Consider the following 21,467-nt stretch of genomic DNA (forward strand, 5'->3'; position numbering starts at 1 on the left):
CATTTCGAGGCCGGGCGGCGCCATCTTGGGGCCGGGCGAGGCGGAGGGGGCGTGGCCGGGGTCAGGGGTCGCGGCGTGACGTCACGCGGGCGCGCGGCGGGGGGGGGGGCCCCGGGGAGCGGCGGAGCCCGGGCAGGTAACGGGCGGCGCGGGACGGGACGGGGCGGGCGGCGGCGGCGTGACGTCACGCGTGACGTCACCGGGCGGCGCCCGCGGCACGCGCGCGGCCCCGCCCACGGGACCCCCCACGGGACCCCCCCCCCCTCCTAGAACCCCCAGTAGGGCCCCCAGTAAACACCAGTAGGCACCGGTAGACCCAGGGCCCCCACGCACCGTGACCCCCGTGACCCCCCCGTGACCCCCCCGTGACCCCAGTCCCCGCCCGGAGCCCCCCCGCCCCCCCCGGCCCCCCCCAGCCCCCCCGTGCCCCCAGTACCTGCCCAGAACCCCCAGTACGCCCCCAGAGCCCCCCAGAGCCCCCCCAGGTCCCCCTCCCCCACCCTCCCAGCCCCCCGGTACCCCCCGTTGCACCCCAATCCCCCCCCCCGCCCCCCCCAGCCCCCCCACCCCCTGTTTTCCCCTCTCCCACCCCCAAAGCCCCCGATACCCCCCACAGCCCCCCATTCCCCCCCATACCCCCCCGTTACCCCCCATTCCCCCCAGTTACCCCCCCCCAGACCCCCCAGACCCCAATAACCCCCCAGTGACCCCCCTGACCCCCCCCCGTGCCCCCAGGCCAATGGCAGCGCAGCAGCGGGAGCTCTGCGAGCTGCTGGGACCCCCAGAGCCCCCATTACCCCCCAACACCCCCCCATTCTGCCCTCCAGACCCCCCAGTTCCCCCTCAGCCCCCCCAGCCCCCAATAACCCCCCCACTTTGCCCCCCTGTGCCCCCAGGCCGATGGCAGCGCAGCAGCAGGAGCTGGTGGGACCCCCAGAGCCCCCAATAACCCCCATAACCCCCATAACCCCCCGTTACCCCCCCATTACCCCCACATAGCCCCCCCAGCCCCCCCAGCCCCCAATGACCCCCCAAATCCCCCCCCGTGCCCCCAGGCCGATGGCAGCGCAGCAGCAGGGGCTGGTGGGACCCCCAGAGCCCCCAATACCCCCCCATTACCCCCCGTTACCCCCCAATACCCCCCAGTTCCCCCCGGACCCCCCCAGCCCCCAATAACCCCCCCCACTTTGCCCCCCCCGCGCCCCCAGGCCGATGGCAGCGCAGCAGCGGGAGCTCTGGGCCGCGCTGGTGGCGGCGGCCGAGGGCTACCGGGGGGCGACGGGGGCCGAGGTGGTGCTGCTGACCGCCTGGGGGGCGCGGGGGGCGGCGGGGGGGGCGAGGGTGGGGGTGGGGGTGGGGGGGCCCCCCTTCGCCTACGCCCACCACGGCCCCGGGGCGCTGGGGGCGGCCGCTCGCCGCTACCTGGGGGACATCGCGGCCGCGCACCGCGCCCTGGCCGCCCCCCCCCCGGGACCCCCCCGGCGGCGGGAGGAGCCCCCCCCGGCCCCCGGCCCCCCCGGCCTCGCCGCCGCCCCCCCCCCCCCCCCCCCGCTGCCCCCCCCGGCCGAAGCCGCCGCCGGCCCCCCCCCCAGCCCGAGGAGGGGGGGAGGAGGAGGAGGAGGAGGGGGGGGAGAGCCCCCAGCAGCGATGCCACGGGTGAGGGGGGGGCGCGGGGAGGGGGGGGCATTGGGATATGGGGGGCATTGGGATATGGGGGGGGGGCATTGGGATGGGGGGGATGGGGGGGCACTGGGGTGGGGGGGCATTGGGGTGGGGGGAATGGGGGCCACTGGGGTGGGGGCATTGGGGTGGGGGGAATGGGGGGGCCACTGGGGTGGGGGGGGCATTGGGGTGGGGGGAATGGGGGGGGCATTGGGGTCATGGGGGGGTCATTGGGGGGAAATGGGGGGCATTGGGATGGGGGGATATGGGGGGATTGGGGTCATGGGGGGGTCATTGGGGATGGGGGGGCACGGGGATGGGGGGTCATTGGGATATGGGGGGTGTTGGGGTGGATGGGGGGGATATGGGGTGGGGGGGGCATTGAGGGCATGGGGGGGCCATGGGGGTACGGGGGGGGTGTTGGGGAGTGGGGGGGCTGGGGGTGGGGGGGCTTTGTGGCAATTTGGGGGGGCGTGGGGGTGCGGGGGGGACACGGGGGAAATGGGGGGCATTGGGATTGGGGGGGCACTGGGGACACCCACGGGGGATTTTGGGGCTGGGGGCACACCAGACAGTTCCCCCCCCCCCCCCCCCGTGCCCCCAGGGCTGTTCCTGATGGACGAGGACTCCCCGGGGCCCGAGGACGAGGCCGTGGAGAGCGACCCCGAGAGCGCCGACGGTGGGGGGGGGCCCGGGGGGCACGGGGGCGGGGGGGGCAAATGGGGCAGTGGGGGGTAACGGGGGGGGGGGAAACAGGGCCATGGGGGGGTCATGGGGGGGGTAATGGGGCAATGGGGGGTCAAATGGGGCCGGGGGGGGGGGAGGTGGGGGGGAATGGGGGGTAAAGAGGAAATGGGGGGCAAAGAGGAAATGGGGGGGAAATGGGAAATGGGGGGGCAATTGGACCATGGGGAGGAATTGGGGGGGGCAATGGGGCCATGGGGGTCCGAGGGGAGGCTGGGGGGTCTGGGGGGCCCCCGCGGTGACGCTGTTTTTTGTCGTCCCCCCCCCCCCCCAGAGGGCAGCCCCGGGGACGAGGTGGTTTTGGGCCCCCCCCGGCCCCCCCGGCCCCCCCCTCTACGCCCGCTCCCTGCCCGTCTCCGTCCCCGCCTGGCCCCTGCGGCCCCCGGGGCCCCCCCAGCCCCCCGACGACGACGGACAGAAGGTGGGGGGGGGGCGCTATGGGGCGGGGGGGGGGGCACCGTGGGGCTGGGGGGGCCCTATGGGGCTGGGGGGGCACTGGGGGGGTTATTATGGGATTTGGGGGGGGTCTTTATGGGGTTGGGGGCGCTATGGGGCTGGGAGCTTGTCAAGGGAATGGGGTTTTATGGGGGGGGGGCTCCTATGGGGCCGGGGGGGCTCTGTGGGGCAAGGGGGGGTCTTATGGGGGTGAGGAGTTTCTATGGGGCGGGGGGGGGGCTCTGTAGGGCTGGGGGGTCTCTATGGGGCTAAGGGACTCCCTATGGGTCCTGGGGGAGGGGGGTCCCTGTGGGTTTGGGGGGTCGCTGTGGGGCTGGGGGGTCCCTATGGGGCTGGGGGGGTCGCTATAGGGCTGGGGGGCCGCTATGGGGCTGGGGGTCGCTATGGGGCTGGGGGGTCCCTATGGGGCTGGGGGGCCGCTATGGGGCTGGGGGGTCCCTATAGGGCTGGGGGGTCACTATGGGGCTGGGGGGGTCGCTATAGGGCTGGGGGGTCGCTATGGGGCTGGGGGGTCCCTATGGGGCTGGGGGTCACTATGGGGCTGGGGGGGTCGCTATAGGGCTGGGGGGTCGCTATGGGGCTGGAGGGGTCACTATGGGGCTGGGGGGTCCCTATAGGGCTGGGGGGTCCCTATGGGGCTGGGGGGTCCCTATGGGGCTGGGGCTCCCTATGGGGAGATTCCCCTGGCAGACCGGGGGGGATTTGGGAACTGGGGGGGGGGAATTGTGGCACGGGGGGGGGCTCAGTGATTGGGGGGTCAGGGGGGTTTTGGGGACCCCCCCCAAGCTCCCCCCCCTTCCAGGCCTCCCCCGACCTGGAGCGCATCGCGGCCTCCATGCGGGCGCTGGCGCTGCGCGGCTCCGACGGCACCGAGATGTTCGGGGACCTGCCCCGCCCCCGCTGAGCCCCCCCCCCCCAAAAAAATGGGGGGACCCCCCCCCCAAAAAAAAATGTGGGGGGGGCGGAACCCGAAATGGGGCTGGGGGAGGGGCAAAAACCTCGGGGGGAAACGGGGGAGGGGGCCCCCGAAGTGCCCGAGCTGCTGGGGGACCCCAAACGGGGGGGTCCCCAAATTGGGGGGGGCCCAGAATGTGGGGGGTCCCAAAAGTAAGGGGGGTCCCTAAAGCCCCCCCCCAAACACTACAGCCGGGGGTTCCCCCATAAGTGTCTTATTGGGGGGGGGGTCCTGCGCCCCCCCCCCTCGAGTCTTGCACAAGGGTTTTGGGGTCCCCCCTCCCCGAAAATTGGGGGGGCAAATTTGGGGGGTCCCCAAAATTGGGGGGGTCCCAAAAGAGGGGAGTTCCTGACATGGGGGGGCCAATAAATAAGGGGACACCCCCCAATTTTGACTGCACCCCCCCCCCCAGATGGCTCCTGGGGGGGTCGCTGCCCACCCCCCATTTTGGGGACCCCCCCCCACTGCTGCGGGGCCCCCCGGGCCCCCCTTTTTACCTGTTGTTGTTTTTTTGGGGGGGGGGGGGATGGGGGAGGCGGAGGCTCCGCCCCCTTTAAGTTTTGTCCAAAGATGAGTGGGCGGGGCCGTCGGAAGCCCCGCCCCCGCCAATAAAAGGACGCTGTTTTACCAGCCGCCGGCTGCGATTGGTCGGCGCGAGGGGAGGGGCGGGGCGGGCGGCGGCGCTTAAAAGGGCAACGGCGGCGGTGGGGCCCAGAAAGAGAAACCCACCCCCCCGCGGGTGGGGGCTGGGATTTTTGGGGTTCCCCCCCCCGACCCCAAAAATAAACACGGGGGGGGGAAGAACAGCTTTATTACAAGGTGTGATGATCGGGGGGGGGCAGGGGGTTTGGGGGAGAATTGGGGGGTTTGGGGAGGGAATTGGGGGGGGGGGGCTCAGAGGGGTTGGGGGGGGGGGCTCAAGGGGGTTTTGGGGCAAAATCCGGGGGTTTTGGGGCTCCTGCCCTACGCCTGCATCACCGGCCGCGACTTCTTCGCCTCCAGGCAGGTCCCGGAGCCCGCGAAGCCAGTGCCGCCCTGGGGGGGGGGATGAAGGGGGGTCTTGGGATGGGGACCCCCCCCCGATCCTCCCCACATCTCTGAGCCCCCCCCCAAAGCCCCCCCCCGGACTCCCCCAAATCCCCCCGACCCCTCATCGGCCCCCCCATGAGCTCCCACCCCCGCGGACCCCCCAAAGCCCCCAGGACCCCCCCAGGACCCCCCCCCAAAGCCCCAGGACCCCCCCCAAGACCCCCCCCCCAAAACCCCCAGGACCCCCCTCAACCCCCCAAGACCCCTCCAACCTCCCCAGGACCCCCCCCAAAAGCCCCAGGACCCCCCCCCAAGCCCCCCAAAAGCCCAAAGACCCCCCCCCCAAGCCCCTAGGACCCCCTGAGACATCCCCCAAGACCCCCAGGACCCCCCAAGCCCCCCCCAAAAGCCCCAGGACCCCCCAAACCCCCAGGACCCCCCCCCCCAGGACCCCCCAAAGCCCCCAGGACCCCCCAAGCCCCCCCCCAAAACCCCCAGGACACCCCCAAGCCCCCAAAAAAGCCCCAAGACCCCCCCAAAGCCCTCCGGACCCCCCCAAAGCCCCCAGGGACCCCCCCAGCGCCCCCCCGCCCACCCGCTGCAGCACGATGATGTCGGCCTCGGTGAGGGGCTCCCCGCTGAGGGGGTCCCGCATCTCCTTGCGGATCAGGCGCTCCACGCACTCCAGGGTCACCACGGCCCCCTGCGACCCCCCACGGCACGTCAGGGGGCAGCTGGGGCGGGGGGGGGCGCAGGGGGGCGGTTGGGGGGGAAATGGGGACATTGGGGGGCGATTGGGGGGCACTGGGGGTAAATGGGGGCATCGGGGGCAACTGGGGACATTGGGGGGCGATTGGGGGGCATCAGGGGCAATTGGGGGACATCAAGGGGCAATTGGGGGACACCGGAGGTCAACTGGGGGGCAACTGGAGACATTGGGGGGCGATTGGGGGGTGTTGGGGGGCAATTGGGGGACATAAAGGGGCAATTGGGGGACATTGGGGGGCGATTGGGCGTTGGGAGGGAATTGGGGGGCAACTGGGGGGCAACTGGGGATATTGGGGGGCGATTGGGGGGAATTGGGGGCATTGGGGGGAACTAGGGGGTGTTGGGGGGCATCAGGGGGCAATTGGGGAACATAGGGGGCAATTGGGGGCGTTGGGGGGCAATTGGGGGGCAATGGGGGCAATTGGGGGCCATCGGAGGGCCATTGGGGGTGTTAGGGGGCATTTCAGGGGCATTGGGGGCAATTGGGGGGCACAGGGGGGCAATTGGGGGGCATCAGGGGGGAATTGGGGACATTGGGGGGCAACTGGGGACATTGGGGGAAATTGGGGGCTTCAGTGGGCTCTTGGGGGGCTTGGGGGCAATTGGGGGCCATCAGAGGGCAACTGGGGGGTGTTAGGGGGCATTTCAGGGGTGTTGGGGGCATTTGGGGGGCACAGGGGGGCAATTGGGGGGCATCAGGGGGCAATTGGGGGGCATCAGGGGGCAATTGGGAACATTGGGAGCAACTGGGGGGCAACTGGGGGGCACTGGGGGCAATTGGGGCCCCCTCCCAGCGCCCCAGCCCAGCAGTGCCCCGCTGGGGGGGAGTAAGGGGCAAATATGGGCCCTGGGGGGCAATTAGTGGCTGGGGGGGTAATTAGCGGGCAGGGGGGTAATTAGTGGGCGGGGGAGGGTAATTAGCAGCCTACGGCAGTGACCTGGGGTAATTAGCAGCCCTGGGGGGTAGTTAGTGAGCATAGGGGGTAATTAGTGTGTGGGGGGTAATTATGGCTTGCGGGAGGTAATTAGTGGCTTGATGGGGTAATTATGCCCCAAGGGGGGTAATTAGTGGCGTGGGGGGGGGTAATTAAGCCCCACGGGGGTAATTAAGGACACCCCAGGCCTGGACTCAGTGCTGCCCCATGGGGGGAAAAGGGGGGCAATTGGGGACACTGGGGGGGTAACTAAGACTGGGGGGGCAATTAAGGGTATGAGGGGCAATTAGGGGAGGGGGGCAATTAGGAACCTGCCCCCCCCCAAGCCTGATCCTGCCCCACCGATGGGTGCAGGGGGAGGAACCGGGGGCAACTGGGGGACCCCAGGGAGGGGCAATAAGACCCCAAGGGGGCAAATAACCCCGGGGGGGGGGAAATAAGACCCGGGGGGGCAATAAAACCCATGGGGGGCAAATAAGGACCCACACCACGACCTGCACTGCAGCCCAAGCCTGATCCTGCCCCACAGGTGGGGGCAAGGGGAGGAACCAGGGGCAACTGGGGACCCCAGGGAGGGGCAATAACCCCTGGCAGGGGGCAAATAACCCCGGGGGGGGGCAAATAACCTATGGGGGGCAAATAAGGACCCACATCACAACCTGCACTGAAACCGAATCCTGATTCCGCCCCACTGATGGGTGCAGGGGGAGGAACCAGGGGCAACTGGGGACCTCAGGGAGGGGCAATAACCCCTGGCAGGGGGCAAATAACCCCCGGGGGGGGCAAATAACCCATGGGGGGCAAATAAGGACCCACACCACGACCTGCACTGCAGCCCAAGCCTGATTCCGCCCCATGGATGGGTGCACAAGGAGGAACCAGGGGCAATTGGGGGACCCTGGGTGGGCAAGTAAGCCCCAGGGGGGCAAATAACCCCCGGGGGGCAAATAACCCCTGGGGGGCAAATAAGGACCCACACCACGACCTGCACTGCAGCCCAAGCCCGATCCTGCCCAACAGCTAGGTGCATGGGGAGGAACCGGGGGCAACTGGGGGACCCTGAGAGGGGTAATACCCCCGGCAGGGGGCAAACAACCCCCGGGGGGGCAAATAACCCCCGGGGGGGGGCAAATAAGGACCCACACCCCGACCTGCACTGCAGCCCAAGCCCGATCCTGCCCAACAGCTAGGTGCATGGGAAGGAACCGGGGGCAACTCGGGGACCCTGAGAGGGGTAATACCCCCGGCAGGGGGCAAATAACCCCCGGGGGGGGCAAATAACCCCGGGGGGGCAAATAACCCCGGGGGGGTCTGGGCGGGGACTCACGAGGGGCGCAGCACGGCGCAGGGGGTGGCGTTGCTCAGCACGTCGCGGCTGACGGCGCAGACGTAGCGCTCGCGGCGCCCCAGCAGCTGCAGGCGGCTCAGCCCCGGCTCGGCGGCGCAGAAGCGCACGGGCACCAGGTCGGCGGCGCGCAGGCGGCGCCCGCTCATGGGGCAGCGCACGGCCCGCTCCTGGGGGGGGGCCCGGCCCCATAAGTTGGGGGGCAGAGCTGGGGGCGGCCCCGCACCCCCCGCACCCCCACACCCACCCCCACGGCACGGGGAGGGGTTGGGAAATAGGGGGGGGGGCATGGAGGGCAGGGGGAGTTGGGGGGTGTGGGGCTGGTCCTATAGGGGGTGGGGGTGTGCCCTGGGGGGTTTGGTGGGTGTGGGGCTGGCCCTATGGGGGGGGATACACCCTGGGGGGTCCCAGATGTGTGGAGCTGGTCCTATAGGGGGTGGGGGTGTGCCCTGGGGGTCCCAGATGTGGGGGCCAGCCCTAGAGGGGGTGGGGGTGTGCCCTGGGGGGCCCCCAATGTGTGGGGCTGGACCTATAGGGGATGGGGGTGTGCTCTTGGGGGTCCCAGATGTGGGGGGCCGGCCCTAGAGGGGGTGGGGGTGTGCCCTGGGGGGCCCCCAATGTGTGGGGCTGGACCTATAGGGGATGGGGGTGTGCTCTTGGGGGTCCCAGATGTGGGGGCCGGCCCTAGAGGGGGTGGGGGTGTGCTCTGGGGGGTTTGGTGGGTGTGGGGCTGGCCCTATGGGGGGGATACACCCTGGGGGGTCCCGGATGTGTGGGGCCTGACCCATAAGTGAGTGGGGTATCCCCTGGTGGGCCCCAGATGTGTGGGGCCGGCCCTATAGGGGGTGGGGGTGTGCTCTTGGGGGGTCCCAGATGTGGGGGGCTGACCCATAAGTAACTAGGATGTGTCCTGGGGGTCCCACATACATGGGGCCTGCCCCATAAGTGATTGGGATGTGCCCTGGGGGTCCCAGATGTGTGGGGCGCTATGGGGCCGGGGGGGCTGTGAGGCCAGGGGGCGCTATGGGGCTGGGGGGCGCTATGGGGCCGGGGGGGGGGCGCTATGGGGCCAGGGGGGCGCTATGGGGCTGGGGGGGGGGCTATGGGGCAGGGGGGGCGCTATGGGGCCGGGGGGGCTATGGGGCGGGGGGGGGCGCTATGGGGCCGGGGGGGCGCTATGGGGCCGGGGGGCGCTGTGGGGCACTCACAGGCTTGCGCAGGCGCTCGGCTCCGGCCTCGGGGGTCAGCGACGGGATCCAGAAGCTGGGGAGGGTCCCGGAGGGGCCGGGGTGGGCTCTGGGGGGGGGGGCAGCGCCTCAACAGGGGGCCCCCCAAGTTCCTCCTGCCCCATAGCACCCCGCAACCGCCCCCTCCTGCCCCACAACTGCCCCTCCTTGCCCCCCAACCGCCCCTCCCCACCCCCCAGTGCCCCCCCCCCCCCCCCCGCACCGTCAGCACCCCGGGGTGCCAGGGGGCTCTCCGCCTGCAGGAAGCCCCTCAGGGCGGCCTCGGCCCCCGCCTGGCTCCGCTGCTCCTGCTCCCGGCGCTGCTGCGCCCGCTGCCGCCGTAGGCCTGGGGGGGACACGGGGTCAGCACACGGCCCCCCCCCGGGACCCCAATGTGCCCCCCCACGTCCCCAGTGTGCCCCCCCGTGTCCCCAATGCGCCCCCCAGCGTCCCCAGTGTGCCCCCCCGTCCCCAGTGTGCCCCCCATCCCCAGTGTGCCCCCCGCCCCCAATGCGCCCCCCCCACGTCCCCAATGCGCCCCCCCCACCCCCAATGTGCCCCCCCGTGTCCCCAATGTCCCCCCTGAGACCCCAACGCCCCCCATGTCCCCAGTGTGCCCCCCCGTCCCCAACGTGCCCCCCCGTCCCCAATGCGCCCCCGTCCCCAATGCGCCCCCCGTGTCCCCAATGTCCCCCCCGTGTCCCCAGTGTGCCCCCCAGACCCCAGTGAGCCCCCCCGTTCCCAGTGTGCCCCCCCAAGGCCCCCCACGTCCCCCACGCCCCCCATGTCCCCGTGCCCCCCATGTCCCCAAGGCCCCCATGTCCCCCACGCCCCCCATGTCCCCCCATGTCCCCCACGCCCCCCCACACCCCCCATGTCCCTGTGCCCCCCATGTCCCCAAGGCCCCCATATCCCCAACGCCCCCCGCCCCCATGTCCCTGTGCCCCCCCCATGTCCCCAAGGCCCCCCATGTCCCCCCATGCCCCCCACGCCCCCACACCCCCATGTCCCTGTGCCCCCCCATGTCCCCAAGGCCCCCCCATATCCCCAACGCCCCCCGCCCCCCCATGTCCCTGTGCCCCCCCATGTCCCCCACGCCCCCATGTCCCCCCATGCCCCCCACGCCCCCCCCCACACCCCCCATGTCCCTGTGCCCCCCATGTCCCCAAGCCCCCCCACACCCCCCCATGTCCCCTGTGCCCCCCCCCGCCCCCCCAGCCCCCCCCCGCGCCCCCACCTTGCGCTGCCGCGCCAGCTCGGCGCGCTGCTGCAGCAGGTACTGCAGGATGGCCTCGCGCTCGTACAGGAACCCGTCGGGGCTGGGGGGCGGCGCGGGGGGTCACCGCCTGCTGACCCCCCCCCGGGGCGGGGGGACCCCGCAGACGGCACCGGGGGGGTCCTGACGGGTCCCTGAGGGGCTGGGGGGGGCTGGGGGGTTTTGGGGAGGGGTTGGGGGTATTGGGGGTCCCTGAGGGGCTGGGGGGATTTGGGGGGGTCCTGGGGGGATTTGGGGGTCCCTGAGGGGCTGGGGGGATTGGGGGGTTCTGGGGGGTCCTGGGGGATTTGGGGGGTTCCCTGAGGGGCTGGGGGGATTTGGGGGGTCCTGGGGGGATTTGGGGGTCCCTGAGGGGATTTGGGGGGTCCTGGGGGATTTGGGGGGTCCCTGAGGGGCTGGGGGGATTGGGGGGGGTCCTGGGGAATATGGGGGGTCCTGGGGGATTTGGGGGTCCCTGAGGGACTGGGGGGATTTGGGGGGGTTCTGGGGGGGTCCTGGGGGATTTGGGGGTTCCCTGAGGGGCTGGGGGGATTTGGGGGGTCCTGGGGGGATTTGGGGGTCCCTGAGGGGCTGGGGGGATTTGGGGGGTCCTGGGGGGATTTGGGAGGGTCCCTGAGGGGCTGGGGGGATTGGGGGGGTCCTGGGGGGATTTGGGGGGGTTCCCTGAGGGGCTGGGGGGATTTGGGGGGATTTGGGGGGTCCCTGAGGGGATTTGGGGGGTCCTGGGGGATTTGGGGGGTTCCCTGAGGGGCTGGGGGGATTTGGGGGGATTTGGGGGTCCCTGAGGGGATTTGGGGGGGTCCTGGGGGGATTTGGGGGTTCCCTGAGGGGCTGGGGGGATTTGGGGGGTCCTGGGGGATTTGGGGGTCCCTGAGGGGCTGGGGGGATTTGGGGGTCCTGGGGGGATTTGGGGGTCCCTGAGGGGCTGGGGGGATTTGGGGGGTCCTGGGGGCTTTGGGGAGTCCTGGGGGGGAGCAGAGGGGTTTGGGGGCTTTTGGGGACCTTTGGGGACATTTCAGGGCTTTTGGGGTCATTTCGGGCCATTTCTGGCACTTCAGCGGAACCCCGAAACATCTCGGCTGCGGTTTGGGGCCGTTTGGGGGCATTTTGGGGCTGCGCGCGGACATTTGGGGCAGCTCGGAAGCACCGGGGGCAATTTGGGGGCCGTTTTGAGGGGTTTGGGGGACATTTAGGGCGATTGAGGGCGTTTGGGAGGTCTTCGGAGAAGCCCATGCGCGTTTTGGGGCAGTTTCGGTGCATTTTGGTGAACTTTGGGTGCAGTTCGGGCCATTTCAGAGCTCTTCGGTTCCATTTGGGGCCATTTTGGTTCCATTTGGGGCCATTTTGGTTCCATTTGGGGCCATTTTGGGTGCATTTGGGGCCATTTTGGGCCTGTTCACATGAAATTGGCCCCTAGGGATAATTTTGGGACCATTTGGGGGCATTTTGGGTCGTTTTAGCGCTGTTTAACCGAGTTTTGGGCCTGTTCACCTGCACTTGGGGCCATTTTGGGACCATTGGGGCACATTTTGGGTCAACTCAGTGCAGTCTGGCTGCGTCTTGGGCCTATTCAAGCCCATTTTGGTGCACTTTAGGCCTTTTTGGGCCCTTTTTAGGGCCATTTACGCACATTTTGCTGCACTTTGGGCCATTTGGTCACATTTTACCCCTACTTATGCACATTTTGGTGCGCTTTGGGTCATTTGAGTCCGTTTTTAGGGCCATTTACACACGTTTTGGTGCACTTTGGGTGTGTTTCGCTCCATTTGGGGCCTGTGCAGCCACATTTTACGTTTACCCACATTTTGCCGCACTTTGGGCCATTTGGGCCCCTTTTTAGGCTCATTTACACACGTTTTGGTGCACTTTGGGCCCATTTGGTCACGTTTTACCCCACTTACCCACATTCTGCTACACTTTGGGCCTTTTGGGTCTCTTTTCAGCCCCCTTTACCCGCGTTTTGCTGCCCTGTGGGTCACTTGGGGCCCGTTTGGTTGCATTTTACCCCCGTTTACCCACATTTCGGTACACTTCGGGCCATTCGCGTTCCCTTTTAGGGCCATTTACGCACATTTTAGTGCACTTAGGGCCCATTTGTTCATATTTTACCCCCCTTACTCCACATTTTGCTGCACTTTGTGCCACTTGACGCCCGTTTGATCACACTTTACCCCCATTTACCCACACTTTTGTACACCTTACCTACCCTTCACCCTCCGACACCCCTTTACCCCCCCCCCCCCACTTTACCCCTCAGGGCCCACTTCCCAGCCCCTCCCCCCAGTACCGGGCCCTCAGGACCTTTGGGGTGCGGACCAGGATTTTGGGGCGAGACCCGGCATTTTCGGGGCCGGGGTTTTTGGGGCACTCACGTGACGACGGGGTCGCGGCAGGGCTGCAGCGAGAGGCAGCAGCAGTCGAAGTCCTTCACGGCGTCGCGGCCCAGGCGCAGCCGCTGCGTCCCGTACCCGGAGGCGGCTGCCAAGGGAGGGGGCCGGGGGTTAAAAGGGCCCCCCCCGGGCCCCCCCCGGCCCCGCGGCCGCCCCCCCGGTGCCCACCGGTGTCCTTGCGCTTCTCGTGGTAGGTGTACACGGCGCCGGCCGTGCAGTTCTTCCCGTGACGCGTCATGGCCGCCGCGGGCGGAACGAACCCCGCCGGGTTGGGGGAGCCGCCCGGAGCGGAGACGGGAGCGCACCGCCGGGACTCAACCGGGACCGGAAGTGGGGCGCTGCCGGGGCGGAAGTGGGGGGGTGCGGAGGTGGAAAGGGGCCGCCGCGCACAAAGGGGACCCCGGGTCCTGCCCAGTATGGGCCAGTGACCCCCAGTGCCTCCCAGTTTGCTCCCAGTTCCCACCCAGTACGGTCCAGTGACCCCCAGTGCCTCCCAATTTGCACCCAGTTCCCGCCCAGTACGGTCCAGTGACCCCCCGTTCCTCCCAGCTTGCTCCCAGTTCTATCCCAGTACGGCCCAGTGACACCCAACCTCTCCCAGTCTGTGCCCAGTTCGCTCCTAGTGACCCCCCAGTGCCTCCCAGTATGGCCCAGTGACACCCAGTTTGTGCCCAGTTTGATCCTAGTGACTCCCAGTTCCCTCCCAGTTTGTGCCCAGTGCCTCCCAGTTTGCTTTTGGTTCCCTCCCAGTGCCTTCCAGTCCCTCCCAATTCCTTCCCAGTGCCCCCCAGTTCCCTCCCAGTCCCCTCCAGTTTACTCTCAGCCCCCCCAAGCACTCCCAGTGCCTCCCAGTTATACCCAGTAGCTCCCAGCTCCTCCCAGTCACTCCCCATATCCCCCAGTGCCCCGCCAATGCTCCCAGTCCCTTCCAGTTTGTACCCAGTTCGCTTCCAGTGGCCCCCACTTTCTCCCCAGTCCCTCCCAGTTTCCCCCCAGTGCTATCTAGTCCCTCCCAGTTCACTCCCAGTCCCCTGCAAGCGCTCCCAGTGCCTCCCAGTCAATCCCCATACCCCCCAGCGACCCCCCAGTACCCCTAGTCCCTACCAGTTTCCACCCAGTCCACTCCTAGTGCCCTCCAGTTTTCCCCCAGTACCCACAGTCCCTCCCAGTTTGCTCCCAGTCCCCTCCAGTTCATTCTCTGCCCACCCCAAGCACTCCCCAGTGCACCCCAGTTTGCACCCAGTTCAATCCCAGCGCACACCCAGTGCCTCCAGTCTCGGGGGGCCCCCTTAGGGGTGGTGCTGGGGCCTTGTAGCTCCGCCCCCAGAGCCCCACCCTTACTGTGAGAGCCCCCAAATCGAGACCACGCCCCCAGGCGTGGCCCCTCCCACACGTGCAGTGCCCTGAGTGAGGCCACGCCCCCACAGTGCTTGGCCACGCCCCCTGTAGAGTGGGGCAACAGCCCCTGTAGAACTTGACCACGCCCCCCGATGCCTTGGCCACGCCCACCGAGCGCTAAGCCACGCCCCCTCTGTGCGCGGGGGCCCGCCCCTCATCAGGCTGGGCCCCGCCCCCTGAAGACCAGGGCCCCGCCTCCTCTAGAGCAGGGCCCCGCCCCTGTGGAGCAGGCCACGCCCCTTAGGGCATGGCCACGCCCCCTTTAGATCGCAGCCGCGCCCACTAGGTCGGAACCACGCCCCCGTAGATCTGGGCCACGCCCCCTCGTAGCATGTGACCACACCCCCTATACCGCGGGACCACGCCCCTATAGAGCGGGGCCACGCCCCCACCGAGCGCTTGCACCCACCCCCATAGAGCTTGGCCACGCCCCCCGTAGCGCTTGGCCACGCCCCCATAGCGCGGGGCCACGCCCCCTTTAGAGCAGGGCCACGCCCCCCGTAGCTCGCGAGGCCACGCCCCCTTTAGAGGTGGGCCACGCCCCCACTGAGCGCTCCCATCCATCCCCATAGAGCTTGGCCACGCCCCCACAGCGCGGGGCCACGCCCCCATAGCGCAGAGCCACGCCCCCTTAGCGCTTGGCCACGCCCCTGTAGCGCTTGGCCACGCCCCCTTAGCTCGCGAGGCCACGCCCCCATAGAGGTGGGCCACGCCCCCACTGAGCGCTCGCATCCATCCCCATAGAGCTTGGCCACGCCCCCGTAGCGCCCGGCCACGCCCCCGTAGCGCTTGGCCACGCCCCCGTAGCTCGCGAGGCCACGCCCCCTTTAGAGCAGGACCACGCCCCCATAGCGTGGGGCCACGCCCCCTTTAGAGGTGGGCCACGCCCCCACTGAGCGCTCCCATCCATCCCCATAGAGCTTGGCCACGCCCCCCGTAGCGCCTGGCCACGCCCCCCGTAGCGCCCGGCCACGCCCCCATAGCGCTTCCCAATGCCTCCGCCGAGCTTAGCCCCGCCCCTCCCCTCCCAAGCCCCGCCCCTCCCTCCCAAGCCCCGCCCCCCGCCCGAGGCCCCGCCCCCGCCGCGCTCCCGCCGCCGCCCGGCCCCGCCCCCCGCCGCCGCCCGCCGCGCGGGGCATTGTGGGAGGAAGCGGGGCGGCGCGGCCCGGCCGCCGCCATGGGCGCTCCGTGAGGGGCCGCGGCCGCCGCCGCCGGCAGCAGCAGCAGAGCCCCGGGCCCGGCCCCGCGCCCGGCCCCGGCCCCGGGGGCCCCCGCAGCCCCCCCCCATGGAGCGCAACTACCCGGGAGCCGGCTTCGGGGACCCGCTGGGAGCCGGGCCCGGCTGGGGCTACGAGCGCTCCGCCAAGGCCAGGTGGGGGCGGGGGGGCGGGGGGAGGGGGGGAGGGGGGGGATGGGGGAGAGGGGGGGGGGGGGGGCTGGGGGTGAGGGGGCGGGGGGGGATTTGGGGGGGGGCAAAGGGGTAATGGGGGGGGTTGGGGGGCCTGGGGGGATTTGGGGGGGCCTGGGGGGATTTGGGGGGCTGGGGGTGGATTTGGGGTGGGGGGGCAAAGGGATAATGGGGGGGGTTGGGGGAGGGGGGGGATTTGGGGTGAGGGGTCGGGGGGGATTTGGGGGGGCTGGGGGGAGAGGGGGGGATTTGGGGGGGTTGGGGGGGATTTGGGGGGGGCAGAGGGGTAATGGGGGGCACTTGGGGGGGTTGGGGGGCTTAGGGGGTGCGGGGGGATTTGGGGGGAGGGGGGAGGGGGGATCTGGGGGGGCTGGGGGGGATTTGGGGGGGAGGGCAAAGGGGTAATGGGGGGGCTTGGGGGGATTTGGGGTGAGGGGGGCGGGGGGATTTGGGGGCTGGGGGGTTTAAGGGGGCTGGGGGGATTTGGGGTGGGGGCCAAAGGGGGTAATGGGGGGGCTTGGGAGGAGGTGGGAATTTGGGGTGCAGGGGCGGGGGGCTTGGGGGGTCTGGGGGGAGGGGGGTTTAAGGGGGCTGGGGGCAGATTTGGGGTGAGGGGGGCTGGGGGCTGAGGGGGGGCTGGGGGCAGATTTGGGGTGAGGGGGGGCAAAGGGGTATTGGGGGGGGTTGGGGGGGGGGATTGGGGGGTTGGGGGGGGATTTGGGGAGGCCTGGGGGGAGAGGAGGGGATTGGGGGGCCTGGGGGGAATTTGGGGTGAGGGGGTTGGGGGGGGCGAGGGGGTACTGGGGGGTGTGGGGGAGAGGGGGGATTTAAGGGGGAGGGGGGGCCTGGGGGGTGAGGGGGGCTGGGGGCAGATTTGGGGTGGGGGGTTGGGGGGGGACAAAGGGGTATTGGGGGCCTTGGGGGAGGGGGGGCTGGGGGGCTGGGGGCATCTGGGGTGAGGGGGGGCTGGGGGTTGGAGGGGATTTGGGGTGAGGGGGTTGGGGGGGTCTGGGGGAAGAGGGGGGATTTGGGGTGGGGGGGCTGGGGGGCTGGAGGGGGGCTGGGGGAGATTTGGGGTGGGGGGGTTGGGGGGTTGGGGCAAACGAGGGGGGCTGGGAGGGGTCAGAGGGGATTTGGGGTGGGGGGGCTGGGGGTTTTGAGGGTTTGGGGGGTCTGGGGGGGATTTGGGGGATGGGGGCTGGGTTGAAGGGTGGGCTGGGGGGCAAAGGGGTGTTGGGGGGCGTCGGGGGATTTGGGGGGTTGGGGGTTATGGGGGGATTTGGGGTGGGGGGATTTGGGGGGCTGGGGGGGATTTGGGGTGGGGGGGTTGGGGAAAACGGGGGATTGGGGGGAGGTGGGGGGGGAAATGGGAGTTTGGGGGGTGGGGGCACTGGGGGGATTGGGGGGCCGGAGGGGATTGGGGGGGCTGGGGGGGCTGGGAGGAAAGGTGGGGGGATTTGGGGTGCGGGGGATTTGGGGGGCAGGGGGTGGGCGCAGGGGGTTTGGGGTGGGGGCTTGGGGGGGGCTCAGGGTGGGGGGCGGGGGGCAGGGATTTGGGGGGCTCAGGTGCGGGGGCTTTAGGGCAGGGGGATTTTAAGGGGGGGGGTTTGGGGCGCGGCAGCCCCGGGGTGTTTGGGGGGGGGGGCTGTGGGGGGCAGGAAATGGGGGTGCTCCGCTCCTGGGGTGCTCGGGGGCGGTTTTGGGGTGCTCGGGGGCGGTTTTGGGGTGCCTGAGCCTTTGGGCGCGGGGGTTTTTTGGGGTTTGGGGTGTCCGGGCGCCGGGCGCGGCGGTTTTGGGGTGCAGGTTGGGGGCTTTGGGGCGGGGAGGTTTTTGGGGCGCGGGGGGGGTCGGGTGCTGGGTGTAACGGGTTTTGGGGTGCGGGAACTCGGGGTGCGCATCCTGGGGCTGTAGGGTGCGGGGGTTTTGGGGTGCCGGGTGGGGCAGGTTTGGGGCGCAGGAGTTTGGGGTGCTCGGGTCCGGACGCTTCGGGGCGTTGGGATTTTTGGGGTGCGGGGTTTTGGGGTGCAGGCCCTGGTGCCTTGGGGTGCGGGGGTTTTGGGGTGCTGGGTGCAGGGTTTTGGGGTGCAGGTCCTGGTGGTTTGGGGTGTGGGGGTTTCGGGGTGCTGGGTGCGGGGTTTTTGGGTGCTGGGTGTAAGAGGTTTGGGGCGCAGGAGTTTGGGGTGCTCGGGTCCGGACGCTTCGGGGCGTTGGGGTTTTTGGGGTGCGGGGTTTTGGGGTGCAGGTCCTGGTGCCTTGGGGTGCGGGGGTTTTGGGGTGTTGGGGTGCTGGGTGCGGGGTTTTGGGGTGCAGGTCCTGGTGCTTTGGGGTTTTGGGGTTTTGGGGTGCTGGGTGCAGGGTTTTGGGGTGCTGGGTGTAAGAGGTTTGGGGTGCAGGAGTTTGGGGTGCTCGGGTCTGGACGCTTCGGGGCATTGGGGTTTTTGGGGTGCGGGGATTTTGGGGTACAGGGGGGCTGGGTGTGGGGTTTTTGGGATGTTGGGGTGCTGGGTGCGGGGTTTTGGGGTGCATGTCCTGGTGCTTTGGGGTGTGGGGTTTTGGGGTGCGGGGGTTTTGGGGCGCAGGAACCCGGGGGGCTCAGGCCCCAGTGTTTTGGGGTGCAGCACCCCCAGCGCCTGTGCACCGTTTTGTGTGGGTTTTGGGGTGGTTTTGGGGCTCCGTGGGGGGGTTTGGGGCGAGATTGGGTGGATTTGGGTTGGTTTGGGGTGAATTCGGGGTTTCGCAGGGATTCTTGGGGGTTTTCGGGGTGTTTTGGGGTGGTTTCGGGGTGATTTCAGGGTGTTTTGGGTTGGTTTTGGGGTGACTTCAGGGTTTTTTGGGTTGGTTTTGGGGTTTCATGGGGTGTTTTGGGTTGGTTTTGGGGTGATTTTGGGGTGTTTTGGGTTGGTTTTGGGGTGATTTTGGGGTGTTTTGGCTTGGTTTTGGGGTGACTGGGGTGTTTTGGCTTGGTTTTGGGGTGATTTTGGGGTGTTTTGGGTTGGTTTTGGGGTTCCATGGGGTGTTTTGGGTTGGTTTTGGGGTGACTTTGGGGTGTTTTGGGGTGATTTTGGGGTGGCTTCGGGGTGTTTTGGGGTGAATTTGGGAGGGCTTGGCTTAGCTTTGGGGTTCCATGGGGTGTTTTGGGGTGATTTGGGACAAGTTTGAGTTATTTGGGGCTGATTTGGGGGTTTCGAAGGAGGATTTTGGAATCGCGTGGGGGGTTTGGGGTGAATTTTGGGTGGTTTGGGTGGTTTTGGGGCTCCCTACTGGTGCTTTTGGGTTGCGTAAGGATGGTTTTAGGGTTTCTTTGGGGGTTTTTGGGTGGTTTTAGGCTTTCTTGGGGGCTGTTTTGGGGCTGAGTTGGGGTTTGGGGTATTTTGGGGTTCCATAGGTGTGTTTTGGGGTCGGTTTGGGGTGTTTTTGGGGTGGGGTTGGGCGCTTTGGGGTACTGGAGGCAAGTTTTGGGGTGGGTTTGGGTGGTTTTGGTTTGCCTTGGGGGCCCTTTGGGGTGCCATGGGGTCATTTTGGGGTGCTTGGGGGCACCATGGGGGCATTTTGGGGTGCTTGGGGGCGTCATGGGATCGGTTTAGGGACTTTTGCATTTTTTTGGGGTGCTATGGGGTCATTTTTGTTCATTTTTGGGTTGTTTTGAGGTATTTGGGGGCAGCAAAGAGGCGTTTTGGGGCACTGGGGTCACCTCTGCTGGTTTTTGGGTTGTTTTGGGACATTTAGGGGCACCAGGGGAACGTTTGGGGCACCCCAGGGTCATTTATGGGCATTTTGGGGGCACCAGGGGGGCATTTGGGGGCTCTGTGGGGTCGTTTTTGTTCATTTCAGGGTTGTTTTGGGGCATTTTGGGGTGCCAGAGGGGTGTTTTGGGGTCTGTGGGGTCATTTTTGTCCATTTTGGGTTGTCTTGGCGTATTTGGGGGCACCAAACGGACGTTAAGGGGCTCTGTGGGGTCAGTTCTGTTCTTTTTGGGGTCATTTGGGGGCACCAGAGGTGCACTTAGGGGCTCTGTGGGGTCATTTTTGTTCATTTTGGGGTAGTTTTGGGTGATTTGGGGACTCCAGAGGAGCGTTTTGGGGTTCTGTGGGATCAGTTCTGTTCACTTTTGGGTTGTTTTGGGATATTTGGGGGCACCAGAGAGACGTTTTGGGGTTCTGTGGGGTCGCTTACTTTCATTTCGGGTTGTTCTGCGATGTTTGGGGTCACCAAAGAAATATTTGGGGCAGCAGTGAGCCATTTATGTTCATTTTAGGGGCTTTTTGGGGCGGTTGGGAGCACCAGAGGGGCATTTAGGGGCTCCGTGGGGTCACTTCTATTCTCTTTGGGGTCATTTTGGGGCATTTTGGGGCGCCGTGGGGTCATTTTTGTTCATTTTGGGGTCTTTAAGGGGCACCACAGGGGCGTTTTGGGGCTTTGTGGGGTCATTTTGGGGCATTTTGGGGCACCGTGGGGTCATTTTTGTTCATTTTGGGGTCTTTTAGGACCACCAGAGGAGCGTTTTGGGGCTCTGTGGGGTCACTCCTGTTCATTTTGGGGTCGTTTTGGGGCGTTTCGGGGCCGTTCCCGTTGCTTCGGGGTCCTTATGGTGCTGCCTCCCCCCTTCCCCCCAGCCTGGTGTACGGGGGCTCGCGGGGGTCGCACCCCGACCCCGACCTGCTGCACCGCCAGCCCTACGGGGCCCCGCACCCGCTGCAGGGCTATGCCGCCAACCACCACCCCGCAGGTACGGCCCCGGGGCCCCACGGCGTCCCCAAACACGGCCCCGGGGCCCCACGGCGTCCCCAACCGCGTCCCCCTGTCCCCCCGACGTCCCCGGGGCCCCACAACGCGCTCGCATCCCCCCATGGCCCCCGATTTCCCCCCGGCCCTACAATGTCCCCACAACGTCCCCCTGATGTCCCCATGACCCCACAAACGTGCTCGCATCCCCCCACGGCCCCCCAAGTCCCTGCGGTGTCCCCAAACCCTACAGTGCCCCCCAAAGCCCCCGCAACGTCCCCCTGACGTCCCCGCGGCCCCGCAAAGACCCCACAACGTCCCCGCGATGTGCTCGCGCCCCCCGATGTCCTTGCGGCGTCCCCACCACGTGCCCGCGTCCCCCGACGTCCCCAAATGTCCCCCAAGCCCTGTGATGGCCCCACAACGTCCCCGCAGCCCCACAACGTCCCCCCGATGTCCCCATGGCCCCACAACGTCCCCACAACGTCCCCCCGATGTCCCCATGGCCCCACAACGTCCCCACAATGTCCCCATGGCCCCACGGTGTCCCCCCGATGTCCCCAAGGCCCTACAATGTCCCCGCAACGTCCCCCTGGCCCTATGACGTCCCTGTGATGTCCCCCCCCCTGTCCCCAAGGCTCTCGGGGGTCTTTGGGACGGGGCTGCGCCCCGTAACGTCCCCGTAACGTCCCCATAACGCCCCGGGGTGGTCCCGCGATGTCCCCGCGATGTCCCCAGGCGCTTTGGGATGTCTCCAATGTCCCCCCGATGTCCCCAACGTCCCCGATGTACCCAGGGCTGTCGGGGCTGTTCCAGACGGGGCTGCACCCCACAATGTCCCCGTGTCCCCATAACCCCAATGCCCCCAGTATCCCCAGTTCCCCCCTAATGTCCCCATTCCCCCCGATGTCCCCATGTCCCCGATGTCCCCAACGTCCCCGCGCCCCCCAGGGCTGTCGGGGCTGTTCGAGACGGGGCTGCACCCTGTGATGTCCTCCTGTCCCCATAACCCCAATGTCCCCAGTATCCCCAGTTCCCCCCAGTATCCCCAGTTCCCCCCAGTATCCCCATTTCCCCCCAGTATCCCCAGTTCCCCCGATGTCCCCAATGTCCCCGTGCCCCCCTGATGTCCCCATGTCTCCCCAACATCCCC

The 21,467-nt window shown here is 68.5% G+C and overlaps 4 protein-coding genes across 4 annotated transcripts in view; 2 read left to right on the plus strand and 2 right to left on the minus strand.

The window, feature by feature from the left end:
• The first annotated feature begins 46 nt into the window (after positions 1 to 46).
• Positions 47 to 3,802, plus strand: AKT1S1 (AKT1 substrate 1). The gene is made up of 4 exons (XM_066989428.1): positions 47 to 136; positions 1,209 to 1,524; positions 2,681 to 2,827; positions 3,665 to 3,802. Exons 2-4 carry the CDS (start codon positions 1,213 to 1,215, stop codon positions 3,764 to 3,766), a joined length of 561 nt encoding a protein of 186 aa, XP_066845529.1. The 5' UTR covers positions 47 to 136; positions 1,209 to 1,212; the 3' UTR covers positions 3,767 to 3,802.
• Positions 3,803 to 4,725: 923 nt separating this feature from the next.
• Positions 4,726 to 13,124, minus strand: LOC136789377 (nitric oxide synthase-interacting protein-like). The gene is given in 9 exon segments (XM_066989429.1): positions 4,726 to 4,852; positions 5,442 to 5,549; positions 7,876 to 8,064; positions 9,103 to 9,190; positions 9,301 to 9,460; positions 9,463 to 9,466; positions 10,358 to 10,439; positions 12,769 to 12,874; positions 12,955 to 13,124. Coding segments are annotated over 9 exon segments (879 nt in total). The 5' UTR covers positions 13,025 to 13,124; the 3' UTR covers positions 4,726 to 4,780.
• Positions 13,125 to 15,317: 2,193 nt separating this feature from the next.
• Positions 15,318 to 21,467, plus strand: part of LOC136789378 (proline-rich protein 12-like) — a 35,813-nt gene continuing 29,663 nt past the window's right edge. Inside the window, 2 exon segments of the mRNA XM_066989432.1 lie at positions 15,318 to 15,556; positions 20,206 to 20,318. Of these exon segments, the coding sequence (XP_066845533.1) occupies positions 15,471 to 15,556; positions 20,206 to 20,318 (199 nt within the window). The 5' untranslated portion in view covers positions 15,318 to 15,470.
• On the minus strand, positions 16,420 to 19,163 carry LOC136789425 (uncharacterized). The gene is made up of 3 exons (XM_066989486.1): positions 19,130 to 19,163; positions 17,075 to 17,167; positions 16,420 to 17,027 (listed from the first exon to the last, which is right to left on the minus strand). Exons 1-3 carry the CDS (start codon positions 19,161 to 19,163, stop codon positions 16,420 to 16,422), a joined length of 735 nt encoding a protein of 244 aa, XP_066845587.1.

Source organism: Anser cygnoides, unplaced genomic scaffold (genome assembly GCF_040182565.1).
Source record: "Anser cygnoides isolate HZ-2024a breed goose unplaced genomic scaffold, Taihu_goose_T2T_genome scaffold_44_1, whole genome shotgun sequence".
In the NCBI taxonomy this organism is placed as follows: domain Eukaryota; kingdom Metazoa; phylum Chordata; class Aves; order Anseriformes; family Anatidae; genus Anser; species Anser cygnoides.

What these genes read in the sequence shown, in the direction of transcription:
- LOC136789425 (XM_066989486.1), bottom strand. Translation starts at nt 19,163, where the DNA reads ATGACGCCCCCAAGCACCCCAAAATGCCCCCATG. An exon ending in CACCCCAAAATGCCCCCATG is followed by an intron (nt 17,168 to 19,129) that starts GTGCCCCCAAGC and finishes CCTGCCCTAAAG; the next exon opens with CCCCCGCACCTGAGCCCCCC. An exon ending in ACCCCCTGCGCCCACCCCCT is followed by an intron (nt 17,028 to 17,074) that starts GCCCCCCAAATC and finishes CTTTCCTCCCAG; the next exon opens with CCCCCCCAGCCCCCCCAATC.
- AKT1S1 (XM_066989428.1), top strand. Translation starts at nt 1,213, where the DNA reads ATGGCAGCGCAGCAGCGGGAGCTCTGGGCCGCGCTGGTGGCGGCGGCC. An exon ending in CCCCCGGCCCCCCCGGCCTC is followed by an intron (nt 1,525 to 2,680) that starts GCCGCCGCCCCC and finishes CCCCCCCCCCAG; the next exon opens with AGGGCAGCCCCGGGGACGAG. An exon ending in CCGACGACGACGGACAGAAG is followed by an intron (nt 2,828 to 3,664) that starts GTGGGGGGGGGG and finishes CCCCCCTTCCAG; the next exon opens with GCCTCCCCCGACCTGGAGCG.